This window comes from Dicentrarchus labrax, unplaced genomic scaffold, assembly GCF_905237075.1.
Source record: "Dicentrarchus labrax unplaced genomic scaffold, dlabrax2021, whole genome shotgun sequence".
NCBI lineage: Eukaryota > Metazoa > Chordata > Actinopteri > Moronidae > Dicentrarchus > Dicentrarchus labrax.
In genome coordinates this window covers 22,918,598-22,937,813 of record NW_026136705.1, presented here as the reverse complement: position 1 = coordinate 22,937,813, position 19,216 = coordinate 22,918,598, and the positions used below count along the sequence as shown (strand labels likewise).

Sequence of the window (19,216 nt, the reverse complement as noted above, 5' to 3'; positions counted from 1 at the left end):
TAGCTAAGGAATCGGAGTCCTGAGTGGTAATGGTGGACTCCGCCACTACCAATAACTGCTACATAAAAGCGACAATTACTAAATGTTATAGCATTAAATGGCTACTGCAGAAAAAATGCTAACCATAAATGGTAAGACTGGGGTTTGATTTCATGAAAATCCTAATAATTATAACTTTTAATCCAGCAACATGACAAACCACTTGTATCTATATAAGACCTGGAATCTCTGCCTCTACACACACATACATAGCTATAGCACAGCCCGAGAGCTAGTCGGGGTTGTGTTGGCCATAGCTTGAATTCCTGAGCTTGAAGGTGAGTGTTCCCCATCAGTCAAACCTGGACTGTGAAACTGTTAGTTTGTTCTACTCAGTCAGATGTACAAACATCCCTTCCTGCTGCATTCAAACCACATGCTTCCTGTGTGTGTGCGTGCGTGTGTGCGCGTGCGTGTGTGTGGGGCTTGAGTGTCAGCTTTTGTTTTACTGTCTCACTTCCAAGCTGTGTTCAGATACTAATGTGTTCTCTTACTTTAGATCTTACACATATTTGCTCTCAATCTCCTTGTTATTCAGCTGGAATTTAACAGCAACCATACTTTTCTGGATTAGTATAACTCACAGCCAGAATGGACATATGAGCTTCCAACCAGCAGCAGAATAATTATATACAACATGACAAAGGGAGCAAGCTCTACACCTCATTGCTTTGAGTGTGTGTGTGTGTGTGTACTAGCCTCCGGATCTCAACAATTAGCCCAGTGGTTGGCGGTCAGGCCTCAGTAACCTCCGGTTGGGTGGACTGGGCAGGGTTGATATGATGAATTCCTGTACCAACCCACCCGTTCTGCTTTTTACTGAGTAAGAGACGGTTAGAGGAAGAAAGAGAGAGACAGTGAGAGAGAGAGACAGTCAGAGAAGGGCTGTTTGTTCTCTTCCAGGAACAATCTGGTCTTGAGGCTATAGCAGGGCAGCCAGGCCCACAGCGTGAGAAAAAGAGGGCCTTTAACATGGGGACGGGACTGCTGACATCAGCACACTGAGAAGAACGAACAGAGAGAGAGAAAGAGAGAGGGAATGGAGAAAGCAGTTAAACAGATGAAAAAAGACAATAAACACAGACGAGAATTTGCACACACCATTTAGAAGCCTGTTTGAAGGGTTGGTTCTAATCAACCCTTTGAAGCCTGTTAGAAGTTAGAAAGGATGACCTTTTTTAAAGGGCACAGTAAGGGCCTTCATCCGTGGCTGCCAGTGTACAGCAGCATCAGGGTGACTTGTTTCCTTCTTCACATGTCTCCTACACCCGGAAAAAACTCCTACTCCCTTTAGTTATGGTGGCCTGTAGGTGAAATGCAAACTAAAAGTAATGCTTGAAGCTGATATCAGAGCAGAGATCCAGTTAGAAAGTGTCACTAACATTGCAAGGTGCCTGTGCCTGCGAGTATGACATAGGCATGAGTGTGTTTCTGTATTGTCTACCTATAGTGTCTAATTCTTTTCAAGAAGCTTTAGTTTGACAAACAAGGAAGAGACCATCACTGTACAATAATGGTGCTTGTTGTTTTTAGACACAGTGAGACAAGGACAATATGTCACAATTGTCTGGTTATTTATTTGCCATTATTTGCATACAGTGAGGTCCACATAATGGCACCTGTAGTGGTTGCTAGGAGATTTTTGATGACACTGGAAATCGATAGGAGTCACTATGTTGTGCCATTGTTGGCGCCACCTCATATACACACATCGCTGAAGCATTAGTCATGTTCATAGAGTGACAAAGTATAACAGTGCGTCATGTTTTATATGGCTGTGTGTCTTTCTTTATTCAGTATTGCAGCTTCTTAGCAGGTCTTTTGTTGGCGGCCTTTAGACCTCTAGACAAAATGAGTTGGTAAATCACTGTGAAGGTACGGAGAAGTACAGGAACACTGCAATGTCAGCAAGGCTGGCTCCATTTATTTTAAAGCTTTTAGGATTTTGCAGACTGTGTCTAATTTGGTTCAGCTTGTCTCAAAAGAATAAAAGAGGCACTCAAAAATGGAGGCTTTATTTATTGTAAGATATTGCACAAAACCAGCTTGGCTCAGTCTGGTAATTCTCTTAAATCAGATTAATTTCTTGAGTGTAAAAAATTGTACTTAATACACAAACTGTAACTATAATGACTTCCTACTAAAACTGAAATGATGGCTTCTCCAAACATGTGGCATGTGATACATTGTGTGTGTGTGTGTGTGTGCGTGTGTGTGCGCGTGTGCACGTGTGCGTTTGTGTCTGTGCGTGTGAGAGAGGGCAAGAGAAAGCTTTAGTCTGTATGTGTGTTCAGCCCATAGTGGGTATGTTTTGCATGTAGCTTGACCAGTCGGGGCACATTCTTAACCGTAGCACAACATGTCATCCAGAAATCTGGCTGCAGAGACACTGACGGGAACACAAACCAGTTGCTTCTGACACAGTCGTGTAATGTACAGCTGTTTAGGTTGGGCAGCACAGTGTGTTACTACTGAAGGACAGTTAATTTAATTTAGGGGGGTGGCTTTAAAACAGAAGAGAAATAAAAATAATTAATGTTTGGTTAACGGTGGGCAGGAATAGGGAAGTGGTATGCACTGAAATGTGTAATAAACCTTGCTCTGTAGCGTTAATGATACGCAGACAGGGTGTGCTTTCTATAAAGAATATTATTTTATTAGCATTTACTCAGCACTGCATGGAGATACAGTTTAACAATCTGCATCACAAACGGACTGTTTATTTAACAGTATTATCTTGTTGTAAGTTGTAACAGTACAGTGTTATCTGCAGGAGAAGTTTCTGCCTCTGTTTTTTTTTCTGCGCTCTTCTTACCCAGTTTGATGGAAAAAAGGTGTTAAACACCCTGTATTTCTAGACCAATCTAGATTCAACAACATTAAAATAAGAATCTGAAACTGCAAAATCAAACGTTTATTATCACATACACACGTTTGGACACACATATTCAATGTTACAAACAAATAATAGTTTTAAGCCTAAGTTTGAGGTGCTTTAGTAGGACTTAAGTCATGTTATTGTCTTTTATAAACAGAGGTCAGATTTTTGAGACACTGTAAAGAGATATAAAGGTTGAAAGCACTAGAGTGTGAAACACACAGCCCAGACTGTCTTTCTGCTGTCTGTCATTTAAGAAGATGTGAAACTGTATTTTAAAGAGACCGTGAAACCAATTGACAAAACTGTAACTACTGGGGTTTGTCAATCTATACTCCACAAAAGAACATTGTTTCACCTTGACTTGCATGCCAAGATTGACATTCCTCATCTTCCACAAAGTATGAGTGTCTTGTGATTGGTGGTATGCATAGTTTCTTGTATTTGTCTGCGCCTGGTGTGTTGGCACCTTTTGTACTCTCCATGTGGCTTTGTCTGGACTGAAACTCCACTCCCTGTCCAACACCGTTTGATGCTTTGACAGTGTTGTCATAGCAAGCAGGACCCGGTGATTAAATAAGAATGACATCACACGGCGTGTATGTTCCACACCGCCTAGGGTTGATCTCTGACCATTTGGAATCACAGGATTATTATGCAATCTTGTGGTGTCTTTATTTTCTTTGCTCCCACTTTACATGAATGAAACACTTCAAGGTTTTTCTGACAGTTGTGTGTGTGTGTGTGTGTGTGTGTGTGTGGGTGGGTGGGTGTGTGTGTGGGTGCGTGGGTGTGCGTAAGAGAGATTGACTATGTAAGGAAAGGAAATGAAAGGTGATTGTTGGAAGTTGCTATTGGCCAAGGAGACACCATTTAGGGAGTATGTTCTCAGAATGTTTTTTTTCTCTCCTGTCTCACTGTGTTTTTACTTCACTGCTTAACTGGTATTATATATTTGGCAGTGTGTCTCAGGAAGTGTGTATAATTACAGCCTGGCAGTTTATCACACACTTCAGTCTGAATCCAGCTGTCCACTTTACAAAGTGTGTGTATTCTAGTACTTTCACCACATATTATCAAGAGTCTTGGACTGATGTAGAGCAAGGGGAGTGCTGACATAACATCTGTCTGTATTTGCAGCCTGCACTGTTGATTGCGATACTTAAAGCTACATTAAATACCATGAAGGAATTGATATTGTAATTTAAAAAACTTGCATTGATTCCCCAGTGTCCACTCTTTGTGTATATGAATGTCGCTGCTGTCAGAAACACTGTAACAGCTTCTACTAAAGACAACAAGAATTCAAATTCAAACACTTGGAACTCACTCTCTTTGTCACTACTCTTTATTCTGAATAACTAATATGCAAAATATGCTCCACTGATTTACAGCCAGAGTGAATTTACAGTTGCCCAAAGCAATTACATGTCAAACTCTGCTGGTGTTATAAGAATATATTACACATATTATAAGAAAATATTAGCAGTGGGTCAGGGTTTACTGCTGAGAGGCAGTGTTGACTTTCACAGTCAGCTGGGAGTCTTTTAAAAAAATTTTTTTTATCAGATCTTCTCATAAAACACATCTTATCTTCTTTTCTTTTTTCTTTTGGCTGTTGACATGCAGGAAGACAACTGCTCCACCCTTTCTAAATCCTTGCTAGGGTGCTGGAAGCCTCAGTGTGTCCCAAGATTTACGCACCCTTAGATCCATGCAATCCATGCATTTGGCTAATGATAAAATAGTGCGAATAGCACTGACTGGGAATGTTGCCAATTTGCTTGTTATTTTTTACCTTTTGTACTATTTGTCATTGGTGGAGGGTTATTAATTTACTAATTTTACTGCCACACTTCATGTAAGGTTTTCCTAAATTACTCAAGTTCAAGTGCCAAATCTTAATGATGCTGAATGTCTCTAGTCAGAGAATGAAATACAGTTTATTAACAGTATTTGAAAAGATGCCCATGTGTAAACACTAGTTGTGCGTGTGCTGCTGATGAAAAGTGATCTGTTCTTCCTGTTTCTCCATATAAATTCCTGAAAAGGGGAGATTACATCTGTCAATTGTGTGTTTGCAATGTATATTCATTTAAACCTCACCCCTTCTTCCCTTCCCCTTCTTTCCCCAGATCATGATCGAGTTCTGCCCTGGAGGTGCTGTGGATGCCACAATGCTAGGTAGGCCTTTCTCCCTCTCTCTTTTTGCTCTCTGTGTATTTTTATAAGCGCTCCACCTTCCTCCCTGTCACGAGAGTCAAGCACCACACCTGCGGCAGTGCTGTGACTCCACCTGCCGCTTCAGCAGTGACTTAAAGAAAGTGTAGAGACCTGCTAAAAGGTCAAAAATGCTATCCTTTTTTAAGCTTTTGTATAGAAACAATCTAGAAAACCAGCATTTGTCACAATACTGACCATTTGAACGTGATCGTGTGCTGCGACTTCACTAGTCTGGCCTTGAATGCTCTAGACATACTGGAGTCCTCCGGTGTGGGAAACCCCCCTGGTCTGTTTTTACTGGGTAATCCACATCCTCATAACTGTCTGTACCCCCACTGCAGCTAACCAAACACAGACACAGTAGAATAAAGTCTGCAGGGCAGGACCAGCTTATATGTGTGAAAGCTTTTCTGATCTGGGATTACTTATCCAGCAACACTATCTGAGGGTACTCATTGATATCATCACAGGTTTACCTTTTTCTGAGTTCACACACTAGATCAGTCCTTAAGACTTGTATATACATCGAATATGGAATGTGCAAGGTGTGCATAATGGGTTTTGAACCCTCTCTGCTAGTTTTCTCAACTCTCACTTCCATTCTGCTCCTGTTCTCACCCCTCTCCTACCAAATATTTAACCTCTCCATCCCCTGCCTCCTCCTCCCCTGCCCTTATCAGAGTTGGATCGTGGTCTGACAGAGCCGCAGATTAAGGTGGTTTGTCGCCAGATGCTGGAAGCTCTGGTCTACCTCCACAGCATGAAGATCATCCACAGAGACCTGAAGGCCGGTAACATCCTCCTCATGTTGGATGGGGACATCAAACTGGGTGAGGGTTTAGATATTTATACGATGTACTATGACTATGTTGGCATCACGGTGTGCCATTGTGTCCATGCTCACATAACTACACAGTCTGAAATGCAATACGGTGTGTTCTGAGGGTAATCTCATTTAAAAAAATTCCAGGGCCACAATATTTCCCTTCTTGTATTTGTATTTGTGCAGACAATGCAAACATTTTGTTGTGTTTTAGTTGTTGGAAATCTCAGTTGGGTTGTGCACAATTGAATCCTCATCTTGAGAATTCTTGGAATCCTGACAGGCAGTTGAAATGAAGTATTCTGGGTTTAAGCAGTGCTTGGCTCTACAACATGCATTTGCATGTGTTTGACCTCCCAACAGATTTAACAAGTTATGGTGGCTAAATCCAGACACACATTCTTTTGAAGTTTCTGACAAAAGACAAGAGTCCGTATTTGTTGTTCAAAGAACAGGGTTGAAAAAAACATGGGGTATTACAGAAACGTCCTGTCACACGAGAAGTGATGCTTTTTAAATTTGATCAATCAACCAATCTACTATTAGAAATAAATATGATGTATGAAGAGAAGAAATACAAAACATGCACTGAATGTATGAACTACTACGACATTTTTGCAACTCATTGATTGGATTTGGATCAAATTTGTGAGTAACCTGTCTCTCTTTACGTTCCATCCTTCACAAAGAAAACCATTTCACTGCCAAAATGATACAAGTGGAGCCAAATTCTCAGATAAACCCCGCATTTCCTTTGCACATTTCTGGACCGTTGTTTCTTTGGCTTTTGCTGTCACACAAACACACACAGTAAGAGGCCCTGTACCCCTCCTGTGGCGCTGTAGGAGAATCATAAGTGAACGCTGTGTGGGAAAACGGCATTCTCTGAATTTTTGCATATTTTGATTTATTGGGTTTTTTGAAGAGTTCTCACATTCTTCACATTGCACAGCTGATGGATGTTATGGATCCACCCGAATCAGCAGTATGTTTTGGGTTAAAGCATAGTTTCCAGAAAAGGAAAAATGTTGACTTTAACATGCTTTATGTGTCAGTAAAGGAAGTGCTGTTTTGTTTTTTTTGTTTTTTTTCCTGAATGGCTGCCAGACATTTTGGATCCTGAGACATAAAACTTTAAACAAAAACCAAAATATCTGTTTTGCATAAACAATGTTTTATTTCCTTTACTCTCTGTGGCTCTGTGTCATTTTGCACTCAGTCGTGAACAACCAACCAAACATGCTGAATAGAGAGCAACTGCAAGCTACATATAGCTTCATATCTGTGTGCTGCACATTTGTTTAAATGGAGTTGATTGCTACATTTCTAATCACACATTTGGCTCACTGAGCTGGACTTCTTGCTAAAGTTCCATTGCCTTACATTCTCCCCTAAGACGCCACAGTTACATATAATCACTGGGAGTTGCCGCTTTTAAACTCATTAAGTCATGACACTGACTCATTTACAGTCTCTAAACTTATGTAACTACTTATTAATTCAAAGAAAGGCAACAATTAGCCGTCACTGAGGCCAGCCAGATGCCTTATATCCACCTATGATACATGGCATTTAACATTATGTTGCAATTTTAAGAGCTGCATGCAAACATCAGTACAGAACAGGCAACATAGTATTGTTGTTTGCATTCATAAGTTAATACACAATCTGTATTTTTCCACTTATTTATTCACAAATTTAAACCTTGAATCCCAGTTAATACTATTATTGTTTTGAGATTCCCCTCTGAAACACCTGTTTTTGTGCACTCATTTAGTTCCTCGTGGAGTAGTGCATTATGGGAGCCTTTAGGTGTGTTAAGGTAGAAATATTTGCGTATAATCCTAATAATGCTTCTTGAGAGACACACCTTGGTGTGATGTACTTGATGCCACAGATTTTACAAGTATATTTGGTGTCTGGCTTTACACCGTCATGCCCTATTCGTATGATTTCACCAGAATACATTACCATCCTCTGGGATATCCATGTGTAAAACTCTTATTTTATGTACAATAAACAGCTGAAGTAGTATTTATTGTCTTTTAAAGATTCTTTCTGCAAAAGTTTAGACTGCAATAGTCAAAATGATATGTTTCACTGGGAAGTCAAATATATTTGAATTGTAGTCTGCAAAACCAAGACAGTTCAGTCCCCATAATAGAACATGCCAGTTTGTAATTGAAGCAGTCAGCCTGCTGCCTTGTAAGTAAATTCCTTAAGCCTCTGCCAAACACTTCTCAGCCCTGGGACACACGTAATATTCTTACTTGCCCTGAAAAACGTATTCAGCCAAAGTGAAAACAACACCCCTGTAATCTGAGGGTCATGTTAGGGAAATGGGGGCAGCTGGTTTGGGAGACAGGACTACTATAAATTCTGGCTTTGTGTCTCTGCCCATCGCAGTGTCATGACAGCTTTACAAGTTACTACAAGGATGGAAGGGGGGATGGGGGGGGGGACTTCACTTCGTCTTACTGAGAAGTGCTGCTGGGTATCTTCTTTCAACTATCTCACGTCATCACTCTCTTTTTTTCTGTGTTCTGTCTCTCTTCATTCTTGTAGCGGATTTCGGTGTATCTGCAAAAAACAACAAAACCTTACAAAGAAGAGATTCTTTCATTGGGACACCCTACTGGTGAGTAAGACCTCACTCTTCATCAGGGCACCGTGAAGGAAGAGAGCTATGTATGAGCTTAGGGATGGGTCATATGGATTAAAGCTTCAGATTTTTGTTTTCAATAAATTTTATTGATATTTACATATAAAGAAATTTCCAGATTCTGTTTTGCTTAATACAGTGAAATAAAGGCCTGGCAATTCAAGGTTTTTCATTACATTGATGCAAACCTTATAATGCATTAAACATTGTTGACAATATACTATTACAAGCTTAGCTTTTAAAAGGATGTTTTCCCTGGTATAAACCATACAGAAAAACCTCTATCTGTAGACATACCAAGCATCTCTACATGAGTTATGTAAGCGGGGGATTATTGCTTGTTGAGAACAAATTTCCTGCTCGCCGCAACTCTTCCATAATACTTGAAAGAGCATGATATTGTGTATACACACACTCAACTGCTGCTATGCTTTAATCCTCCATTGCATCCAACAGTGCAGTTCTCTCCCCTATACCTGAACAAATTGGAAAGATTCCTTTTGAAATCTCATTCACATTGAACCTTGTTCCATACTGTTATCCTTGTGCAATTATGGTTGGAGCCAGTTAACCATTGACTAGAAAAGGTTATCACCCATCAGGAATACCCTCCCTGCTCAAGAAACATGACCATGTCCTTATGTTGCACAATACCAATTAGTCCTGAAAAAAATATTGCAGGTTTTTTTTTTGTATACCACTTCCCCTGAATGCACTGATAAGCAAAGTCAACAAGAAAGAGGGAGCAAACATTTGTTTCTTTGGGTTATGAGAGCCATTTTGCAGATTGTCTGCAAACATGGGCTGACTGAAGACGTGTGCTTGGTGTTGACACATGCAAAATCGTAAATAAGAGAGAGGAGAAACCCTCCTTATCCCACTGCAGTAATCATCAGTTAGTCATTTCCTACCACTGCTCAGGGATAACTGTTGTAAATACTAGTGGGATATCTTTATGATATCAGAATCATGGTAGGACTGATTTCTCTTAGTGTTGATTTGGCAAGAACAGTTTGTTTTTTATTTGTTCACATTCGCTACACATGGTCATATAATCCGCAACTGGTTATCGCATATGGGTTATGTAATGCATGTTCCATACATTCTTACATTTAGACAAAAAGTTAATTATATACCAAATGGCATGAGCAGGGAGAAAACTCTCCACCCTACAGTTTAACTCTTTTGTTTAAGCATAAATGTTATTATTTGTGCAGTATGTCTTTACTTGTTAGCAATTAGGCTTAACTGTAGATTCAGTGTCCCTCACTATGTAATGGTTCCCTATAAATAAATATTTCACTTTTGTTTTCTCAGGATGGCCCCAGAGGTCGTCATGTGTGAGACCATGAAGGATGCGCCGTATGACTACAAGGCTGATATCTGGTCTCTTGGAATCACTCTGATCGAGCTCGCCCAGATTGAACCCCCACACCACGAGCTCAACCCCATGAGGGTGTTGTTGAAGATCGCCAAGTCGGAGCCTCCCACCCTGGAGCAGCCGCACAAATGGTGAGGATGCATTCAAAATGAATCAGCTGTTGTACATTACAAAACCTAGTATGCACAGCTCTTTTGCAAAATCCATGATTCACTAGTTTTAGCATAGGATATGATTGGTGCAGTCAACAGGGTATTATATCTTCCTGTCTAGATTTCACCAGGTCATTTAATTTCATTCTATTACCAAATTTTTGCACACTCAGTATCCTGTAATCTACTGCAGAGACTCAATGCATCACATTGTCCTCCCCCTCTCCGCCCGCAGTCCATTTTGCCTGCAGGACTTCAGCAAGTGCCAAACTCTAACTTTTCCCTTATCAATTTTATGAGTCCGAATGTTCCATTACAGCAGATTTAGTACAGCAAAAGTGAAGTTATCAGGTGCTGAAAAGAGATTTGAGATGCAGAGCTGACTCATCATCCTTGTTGAAAGCTTTGTTTTACGAAGCACAGCTGTGCACAAAGATAATCCACGTGTGCCAACATCACATATCTGGAAATGTTGTGTTGAGATGATTTGTTGTGTTGTAACGATCCCTTCACCCCTCCCTCTCCCCTTTCTCTATACCTCTTGTTTTGTGGTTAATGCTGTTTTCTCTGGTTCACCCAAGGTCGAAGGATTTTAAAGATTTCCTGAAGAAAGCTTTGGATAAAAACCCGGAGACTCGTCCGACTGCGGCACAACTTATGGAGGTGGGCACTGATGTACAATGTGCAATTATAACCTAGCAAATGTTATACAATGCTGCACTTTGATATATGCTGGAACATTGTCCTCGCCCTGTCCTTATCTTGCATCGACACACATAATCTTCTATTTTAGGACCTGAATGGAGTGATCTATGCTAGGGAAGTGAGCCCCATAGAGGGCACTGGCATTTGAGTGGGAGAGGAATAGAATGTGTATAAGAGTGGGCTAGAAATGGAGCAGGCAGAGAAGGAGTGGGATAGAGTAAAAAAGTGAATAACTTAAAAGAAAATGAGAAAACAAAGCTAAAAAGAGTGAAGAAAGGTGACTTAGAATTTTTTTTTATTAGAAGCAATTTTCCACTTTTGAGGCACAGACATTTTATTTTGAAGGACAATGGATGTTTTTGTTCCCATTTTTGTTGGATTATCACATAGTTGTACCTCTTGTTTCTTATTATAATCCCCTTTGTTTTTTCAACCATATATGCACATACTTTAAGTCTAGTGACACTGGTTAGAAAGGACCACTCAAATGTACAGTAAGTGCACTTCGGCACAGCTAGGATATTGCTAAGGAGAGGCTGATGACAAATTTTCTGGCAGTAAAACAATAATATCTGAGGATGAGCTTTGACAGATGTTCCTCAAACTCCTGAATCCCGAGCAAGAAAAATGAGAGAAAAAGTTAAACAGGGTGTGGATTAAAGCACGAGCACAGCGTCTATTAAAATTCATAGCCACAGTTTCCTGTCTGTATCCCACAGCTGAGGGAATGCCAACTATTTACATTCCCACCCTCAGCCAATAGTATGTCTGGATTACCATGAGCTCCCCACCTCTGGCCAATTAGAGAGAGGCAGAGATGAAACTCCTAGACTCAGGCCCGCTGGGAATTCTGCATGTGCTCTCCAGTGGGGGGGGAAAAGAGACGGGCGCGGTCCAGTTTTTGGTGCCGTGCGGGAAGTTTTAGATGTTTATCATGCCTGCTGCTCCTTAACGGCTGTCAGATTTACTGAAAAATGGCTGTGCAATGATGGCATTAAATTCAGCTGTGCAGTGAATGTTGATTGATGTCAGTTTACAGGAAGTTACCATCATGTATGTGACATATTTTAGGTCAGACTTTGTAATGCATTTTATTCATAGGAGTGAATGGATGTAGAAAACGGATGCGGTAAGTGAAGAGGAAGATAATAGTGAATCATAAACAAAAGTATCTGTAGGTGCTAAACTGTATGAGTTGTATGTGACTGTATCAAAAGAGGAAATGAAAGGACAGAGCTTCATAAACTCTTTGTCATCATGCATTTTCCAAGGTTGTCTTAGTTTAAAACATGTTTGAACCTCTCGCCTTGTATCTGTCCCACATGTGTGCTTGTAAAGAATGTATACAAAACAACATGACACAGTATCAGTCACTCTGGCTGCCTGGGGACCATCTGGTTGACTTGTATTCATTGTACTGAATATAGCTTCTCCTCCCACATAGTTTCTCATGGTCAGGATTTTTACAGTGTTTTCGCTGTAACTTCAATTCATGTGTAATATTTCATGTTTTTTGTGATTTGTATTGTGGTGTGTCTGCATATTGGGTAATTTTGCCATGGGAGTATTTGGCTATTTTATCTCTGAGTCAGGATTTTGAAGTGGTTTCGCAATATTGACGTGTGCAGGCACCAACACACACACGTATTCATACTTTTATTTGTGAGAACCCTCATTGACATCATGCATTCCTTAGCCGTGAACCATAACTGTATCCCAGTTGTACGCCTAAGCCCAACCCTTACTCTAAACTTAATTCTGAGATTAAAGAGTTAGTTCACCCAAATTTCAAAGGTGTCCAAACGTTGAGGCATAGCTCCCCAGGTGGGTGCCCAGGAGTTGTAGTGGGGTCATGGAGGGTGTAAGTGACTATAATAGTTTTATTTGCAATAATAATACAAAGCAAAATACATATAGAAGACAGTAATTGTAGTGTAGGAAAGGAAGGGAGCCTTGAAGGTTTATTCAGTCCTTTCCTGTTTTATCAAAATAAAATGTAAAAAATGGCATTATTATTATAAAATAATGAGAAAAAGAAAACAGAAAAACAAACCTATGAGTAGATACAACTAAAGAAACATCTTGCCATAAGGTTAAAAATAAAATGAGAAATGTCTTTAACTGTGTCCTAAAGGCTAGCAGTCTTATTAGACTATAGGCTGAATGGAATTAACTTTTTCATCTAGTAGAATAAGATATTGCGGTGAAATGGACAAGTACATGATGATGATCTAAAAACAGGAATTTAGTAATTGTAGTTTGGTCTGCCAATTTGCCGCTCACCAACATGGTCAACAGTGTGACACACAAATCACTTATTTTTAGTGACTTACACTTTTTTGAGGATATCATTATCTCCAGTGTATATTACTAAAACTCCAGAACTTGCCTGAGAATCACCGCATTTTTAAGTTTTCTGCAGTATTATAGTAATCCTGTGATAGCTGTCCATACATCCATGGTTATGTTGAAAACTGCGAATGGTTAATTCGACATACTTTTAATGGCACAATTATCTCAGTTTTATTTTGAAGGGGGAGGTAAATCATGGAAACCCCTGTTCCAGTTTAATAATCTAGGTTTTGAGATGTTCATCCTTACCATTTTTTTTTACCATGTCCCCAATATGATCGAGGTGAATGAAATGTTCTGGTGCTGAAAGAATTAAAGAATTACATTCTTAAAAGGCAATAACATCTCTTTTTAGAAATAGATACCTGTTTTTCTTGATAAACCACAAAACAAGCTGTGAAGATTTAATAGGATCTATTTTTCAGTAAAGAAAAGTTCCTGTGAGGTCTGTGGTTCATGTGGTCTTTTTTACTGGAAACAATGTATTTGAAAAAAAATTAACTTTGCAGTGCTTTGAGCATGACAACTGAGGCAGAAATCTTGGACTGATATTTCAAAATTTGGGCAAATAAAAGTCAAGTAAGTTTTATTTATGTTGACCAAAATTACTACTTGCTTCATCCGAACTTAACCTAAACCTAATTATAACCTTAACCCTAAAAACAAGTCTGAAACCTCCGAACCACCCTTTGAAGAAGTGAGGACTGACCAAAATGCCCTCACCTTCCCAAAATGTCCTCACTCGAGGTCTAAAACTAAAATTTATCGTCACAAAAACAGAAGTACAAATACACACACTGTCTCGCTACACAGGTAACTCTCATGCAGCGTCTGCTCTGGTCCCCTAATGGGCCATATTGTTCACATTTAACCTTTTCCCGCCCAGCCATGCGTGTAAGACCTAAAAAACCACCAGCCTCACTGGGTCTAAAGCAACATGAAACCTAAAAGAGAGGACATAAGCTCCACTGATCCACATCTTAATCCATTATGGCAGTAAAAAAAACATAGCTAGATTTAACACGGCAGCAATACTACACTGTTTTCCTTTTTCCCTTTGATATGCATCAAGGAACTGGGTTTAGCTTGAACATGGAAGGCCTGAGTTCACTTGCTAGAATAAACAGCGTGAAGCTGAAATCTCAGATGTTTAATACTGTAGGTGATTTTCTATTGGTGTCTAAAGGGAAAGAAAAAGAGATGCATGGATAACATTTTGTTTTGACTCCAATAATTACCTTTGCTTAACAGTGTAGGCTTAGATCAGCAGTGGAACTTATTACCATTCTAGCCTTTTTATGTTGAATAAAGTATAAGTACTAAAGCTGGAATGAGTAGTCAAATAATTGATTTTTAGTACTCACCCTACTTTGGCTCTTGCATCGGTGTCTATTGACCAGCTTCACAAAGCTTGATGCTGGTGTCTTCCTCATTTTCTTCTTGAGCTGCAACACACGATAGTTATTTATTTCCACAATTCAAACAGGTGTTTTTACATGCAGGAACATCTGCCAGAGTTAGTAAGAAGTCTTCAGAGTCCTTATTGCAGTGGATAAAAACTCTTTTTATAATGGGATGATTTGGTGGGCAGGGACATTTAATAGAGGGCATCAGCTGGAAGAGGTTGTGAGCAGGGTGATAGGGATGGAGGAATTGTGCGTTAATAGTGATTCAACTGATGTGCTGCAGTTTTTTGCGTGACTGTCCGTGCTGTTGTACCGAACTGTTATATGTGACGTGAGTATGCTCTCAGTGATGGATGTGTAAAACTGAAGGAGTAGGCTTTGTTTTACTTGGGATTTTTTGAACTGGGCTGTTCTGGTGATGTAGTCTGTATTGGTGTGCCATTTGAGTGTGTTGCTGATGTGTCTGCCAAGAAATCTGAGTCTGTGATGGTTATGGGTTTTCCTGAGATGTGTGTGAGGGTTTTGGGTAGTGTCCGAAATCTATCATGAGTTGAGCTGGAGGTTGTTATCAAGGCATCAAGTGAATGCCTTGGCTACCTGCTCACGGTGTCAGTCCATTATGTTGCTGCTTATCAGTCCAATTATGGTTGTGTCTTCTGCATATTTAAGACTGGTGACTGAGCTGTGGTGGGATGTGAAGTGATTTTGATAAAGGGACAAGAGCCAGTGTGAGGGGACCCAACCCTGAAAGGGCGCCTGTGTTGATGGTCAGAGGGTGAGATGAAAAGCTATTCATCTTAACCTTCTGTTGCCTTCTCCACAGGAAGCTCCAGATCCTGTGGCATACGCAGAGGTCAGTATTCATGCCCAACTGTTTATTGAAGTCACTGAACAGGATCTGGGAGTAGGTGTTGGTTGACTCTTAAGTGTTGTAGTGTGTGTGGTGGAGGACCAAGTTAAAAGCATCCTCAACAGAAGAGTTGGCTCAGTTATCTTGGTTGATTTTGGCACAGGGGTTCTGGCTGAGTCCTTGAAGCACTGTGGTACTGTAGACTCAAGGAGGGAGTTATTGAAAATGTTGGTGTTATGCCAGTTGAGCTCAACAGGTCCAGCTGGACTTGTCTTTTTTCTTGTTCAATGGTTCTAGTGGTTCTACTTGATTTTGTTAGACCTAAAGAACCTAAGAAACCTAACAATGTCCATAAAGACGCCCTTTTCCTGTTGAGATAGTTAGAGAGTAAATGGCCTGTTCACAGGAACTCGGTTATTTATTTACTTTCGCCTCCGAATGCATGTACCAACTGAAACCCTTGCTCAAATGTCACACCGTCTTCTAGGCTTCAATCATTTTCCAACCATTATTGTGGTGATTGATCAGTATGAAATAAATCTTTAAATTCCAGTTCCAGGCTGTTTTTGCTGTGATTATGTCATGTTCTGCAGGACATCCTTTTATATGCTTGAATTCAAAACACACACTTATTTTTGGTAATATTGTATGCCATATGCAACATATTTGATTAATTAAAAATGTAAATCTTGCCCCAAAACTGTCGGACAGGTGAAGAGAAGGATACACTAGTTGTATGTACAACTGTAGCGCTCACTCTTTGATGCCCTAAGATGGGAAAGCATGGACAAAAACAAGACGTCTCAATGTAGACGGTATAGGTTAATATTAAGACCCTTGGTATCTTAATTTGACGATGGCTGTGAACAATAACATGTGTAATGTGCATACTCCATTATTTCCACTGCAGTGTAAAAAATAGTTAGATGGCACTCAGCATTTACACTACATTAGACATTAGCTGACTGTTGTTAGTCATCGGAGAAGTTAAAAGCTGCAGCCTAATGCAGTCCTCGAGGACAAGCTTCTGTACACAAACAACTGTGATCACCCACGATGCACACACACACACACACACACACACACACACACACACACACACACACACACACACACACACACACACACACACACACACACACACACAAAAACCCTGACTTATACACACTTCATGGTCCAGCACCACTTGTAGCCTTTTCCCTTTTGTCAGCTGTTCCAATTAAATTACACAGCAGTGCAACGCATTTGAATAATAGATGATTCGCCTTGTATCCCAGCTGCACTCAACTTTGAATTTAGGTTTTATTATCCTTCCACTGAACTTATCACTGCCTTGTTTGCACCCTGGCAAAACACACAATTTCTCTTTAGTAGTTGTAGAAATAAACACAGCTTGCTATTTTAAGGACATTGTTAGATTGAACACTGTTACATCAGTGTGCCATTAAGGGGAGAGTTAGTATTGTCGAGCCGCTATTGTTGTAGCTGTTCAGGAACTGGCAGGTGGTAGATAGAGTTTCCCCTGTGGTGAAAGTCCTCTCTAGAATCTTATGCATGTTGCGTCTCACAGCCAAATTTGCCAAGCTAATGTAATTACAGCAATTACTTTATTTTTCACCACTTTGTTTAATTCAGTAGCCTACCTTCATCTCTCGTTGTCTCTTTCAACAGTAATTAGTATGTAGAGTAGTTAAACATTTAGAATATCTTTTGTCCTGTTAATTGATGGCTTTCACACCTACTAATTGTTTTGTGTCACTTTAGACCTTTACAGCTAATGTGAGTCTAGTAAGGTACCAACATGTATCAGATTTTTTCCCCACTTTGTTATCATTGGTCCAGTACTTGCAGTATCTCCCGAGCAATAGTCTCATGACCTAATGATACTCAGATCCATGGATAATGGGTTGTCTTTCCTTCCAGCAAATGTTGTTTTGTGGTTGTAAGGGTGTTTGTTCTGTGGTCACATAAATCCTTTTAGTCTCTCTTCGTCTTTGTGTGCAGGCAACGGCCAAATGCTTTGCATGGATATTTATGGTGGTATTTACAAGCTAATTTATGCTCAGAATATGATGCATAAAATGAAATACAAGGGGAAAAAAACAATAAGTTATTATAAAACTGATTTGCTAGTTAAGCACCTGTCACTCATTGCATTTTGCATTTTGACTGATAATTTGTCCCATGTGTCCACAGCACCCTTTTGTGAGATCGGTGACTTCTAACCGCCCACTGCGGGAGCTGGTGGCCGAGGCCAAGGCTGAGGTCATGGAGGAAATAGAGGACAATAGAGAGGAAGGAGAGGAGGACGACGCCATGGAGCTCACTGTGGTACTAAACTTTTGTTCTTTCTGTCCTTTCACTTTGTTTGTTTCCAAAAGGAGAGTGGGCAGTCCATGTCCTTCCAGTAGCTTTTTTTTTTCTTTTTTTAAAGGTCTGGTGGCTTTAAGCTGTTGGGTTGTAAGAATACATGTGATTTGGACTTACAAGGTCAATAATGGCATGTAATAATGGAACAGTAAATGTTGTGACCTTCTATTAAAAAAAAAATATCAGACATGTTAGAATTAGAATACCACCTTTGTTTTGGTGTCACCACACAATGTAATTAATTTCAAACTCATGCACATAATCACACAAAGGCATTCACTCACCTGTACATGCACCCTTGTCCTGAAAAGCACACACATTCTGCCCTAACTGTCCACTTCCTTTACTTTTGAAGTCTTTGCTTGTTGACCCCTTTGAACAGCATTTTTTCTGTAAACATGGCCTTCCTGCCAAAGGAATCGAGGGCCATTAGGCAGAAGCCATTCAGAAATCCATAGAGGGCATATGATTAGAAAGTCACATTATATAAATGCAGTTTACCGTCTGCCCTCGGCACAAACAAAGGCACAGAAACCGTAATCCTGGCATTCACCCACACATGGTTAAATATAGTTCCTGCCTTCAGCCTCACTCGTGTATAGTACAAACGCTGTCATCTCACAACCCCTGATGGAGTAAATTATTTAAGGTTGCGCATTGTTCTGTGACCCTTAACTAAAGACAGATGGTTTACTGTACACCAGTGACCCACGGCGACAGAAGACCCTAGAAATACTCTAGCTAACAGGAAGCTGTGATTAGTCAAATGTGTTTATCATGTGTTGAACATGGATGTTTTTCTCTCTGTGGAGATGAATGTTTGCCCACTTATCTCTTCCTCCCCTAATGTCAACAGTTGCTGCGATGACTTCCGAATTTATTGAAGTGAATAACTTGGCTCCAGTGCAATTTGAAACTTGGCTAAGCAGCCATTGCTTCTGTGTTTTGCACTTTCCAAACATCTTGTAAATCAGACGTTGTATGTCGTATAAGCACCTGCCAAAGTACTAAAAAAAATGGCTCAGGGATAGTTCCCGCTAGAGTAGCTTTTGACGGAGGGTGTGGTCTGACCCGAAAATTGACATCTTGACAAGCGTGGTGGTGTGACCCCATCACAAGATGGTCTCTACCATCTTGTGGACCAGGGGTGTAAAGTGGGAGGAACAATGGCCCCCTCCCTAATTCTGGCGCCCTTGCATGGACCACACCCATTTTCCAAGTAGTTTACTATACCATTACAGTTGTTTCCCCATCTGTTCCAGCAAGGGCACTCATGTACGCATACAGCAATATTTTGACACCACCAGTTGCAAGGCCCTGAAAGCCAGCCAAGCAGTTTCCTGACCGTTTATGTCTTCCTATATATCATACACAG

General features: G+C 40.3%; 1 protein-coding gene across 1 annotated transcript in view; it reads left to right on the top strand.

The window, feature by feature from the left end:
• The window catches only part of stk10 (serine/threonine kinase 10), a 42,636-nt gene that overhangs the window by 13,202 nt on the left and 10,218 nt on the right, over positions 1-19,216 (top strand). Inside the window, 6 exon segments of the mRNA XM_051399922.1 lie at positions 5,053-5,101; positions 5,821-5,970; positions 8,529-8,601; positions 9,943-10,137; positions 10,740-10,821; positions 17,668-17,802. Of these exon segments, the coding sequence (XP_051255882.1) occupies positions 5,053-5,101; positions 5,821-5,970; positions 8,529-8,601; positions 9,943-10,137; positions 10,740-10,821; positions 17,668-17,802 (684 nt within the window).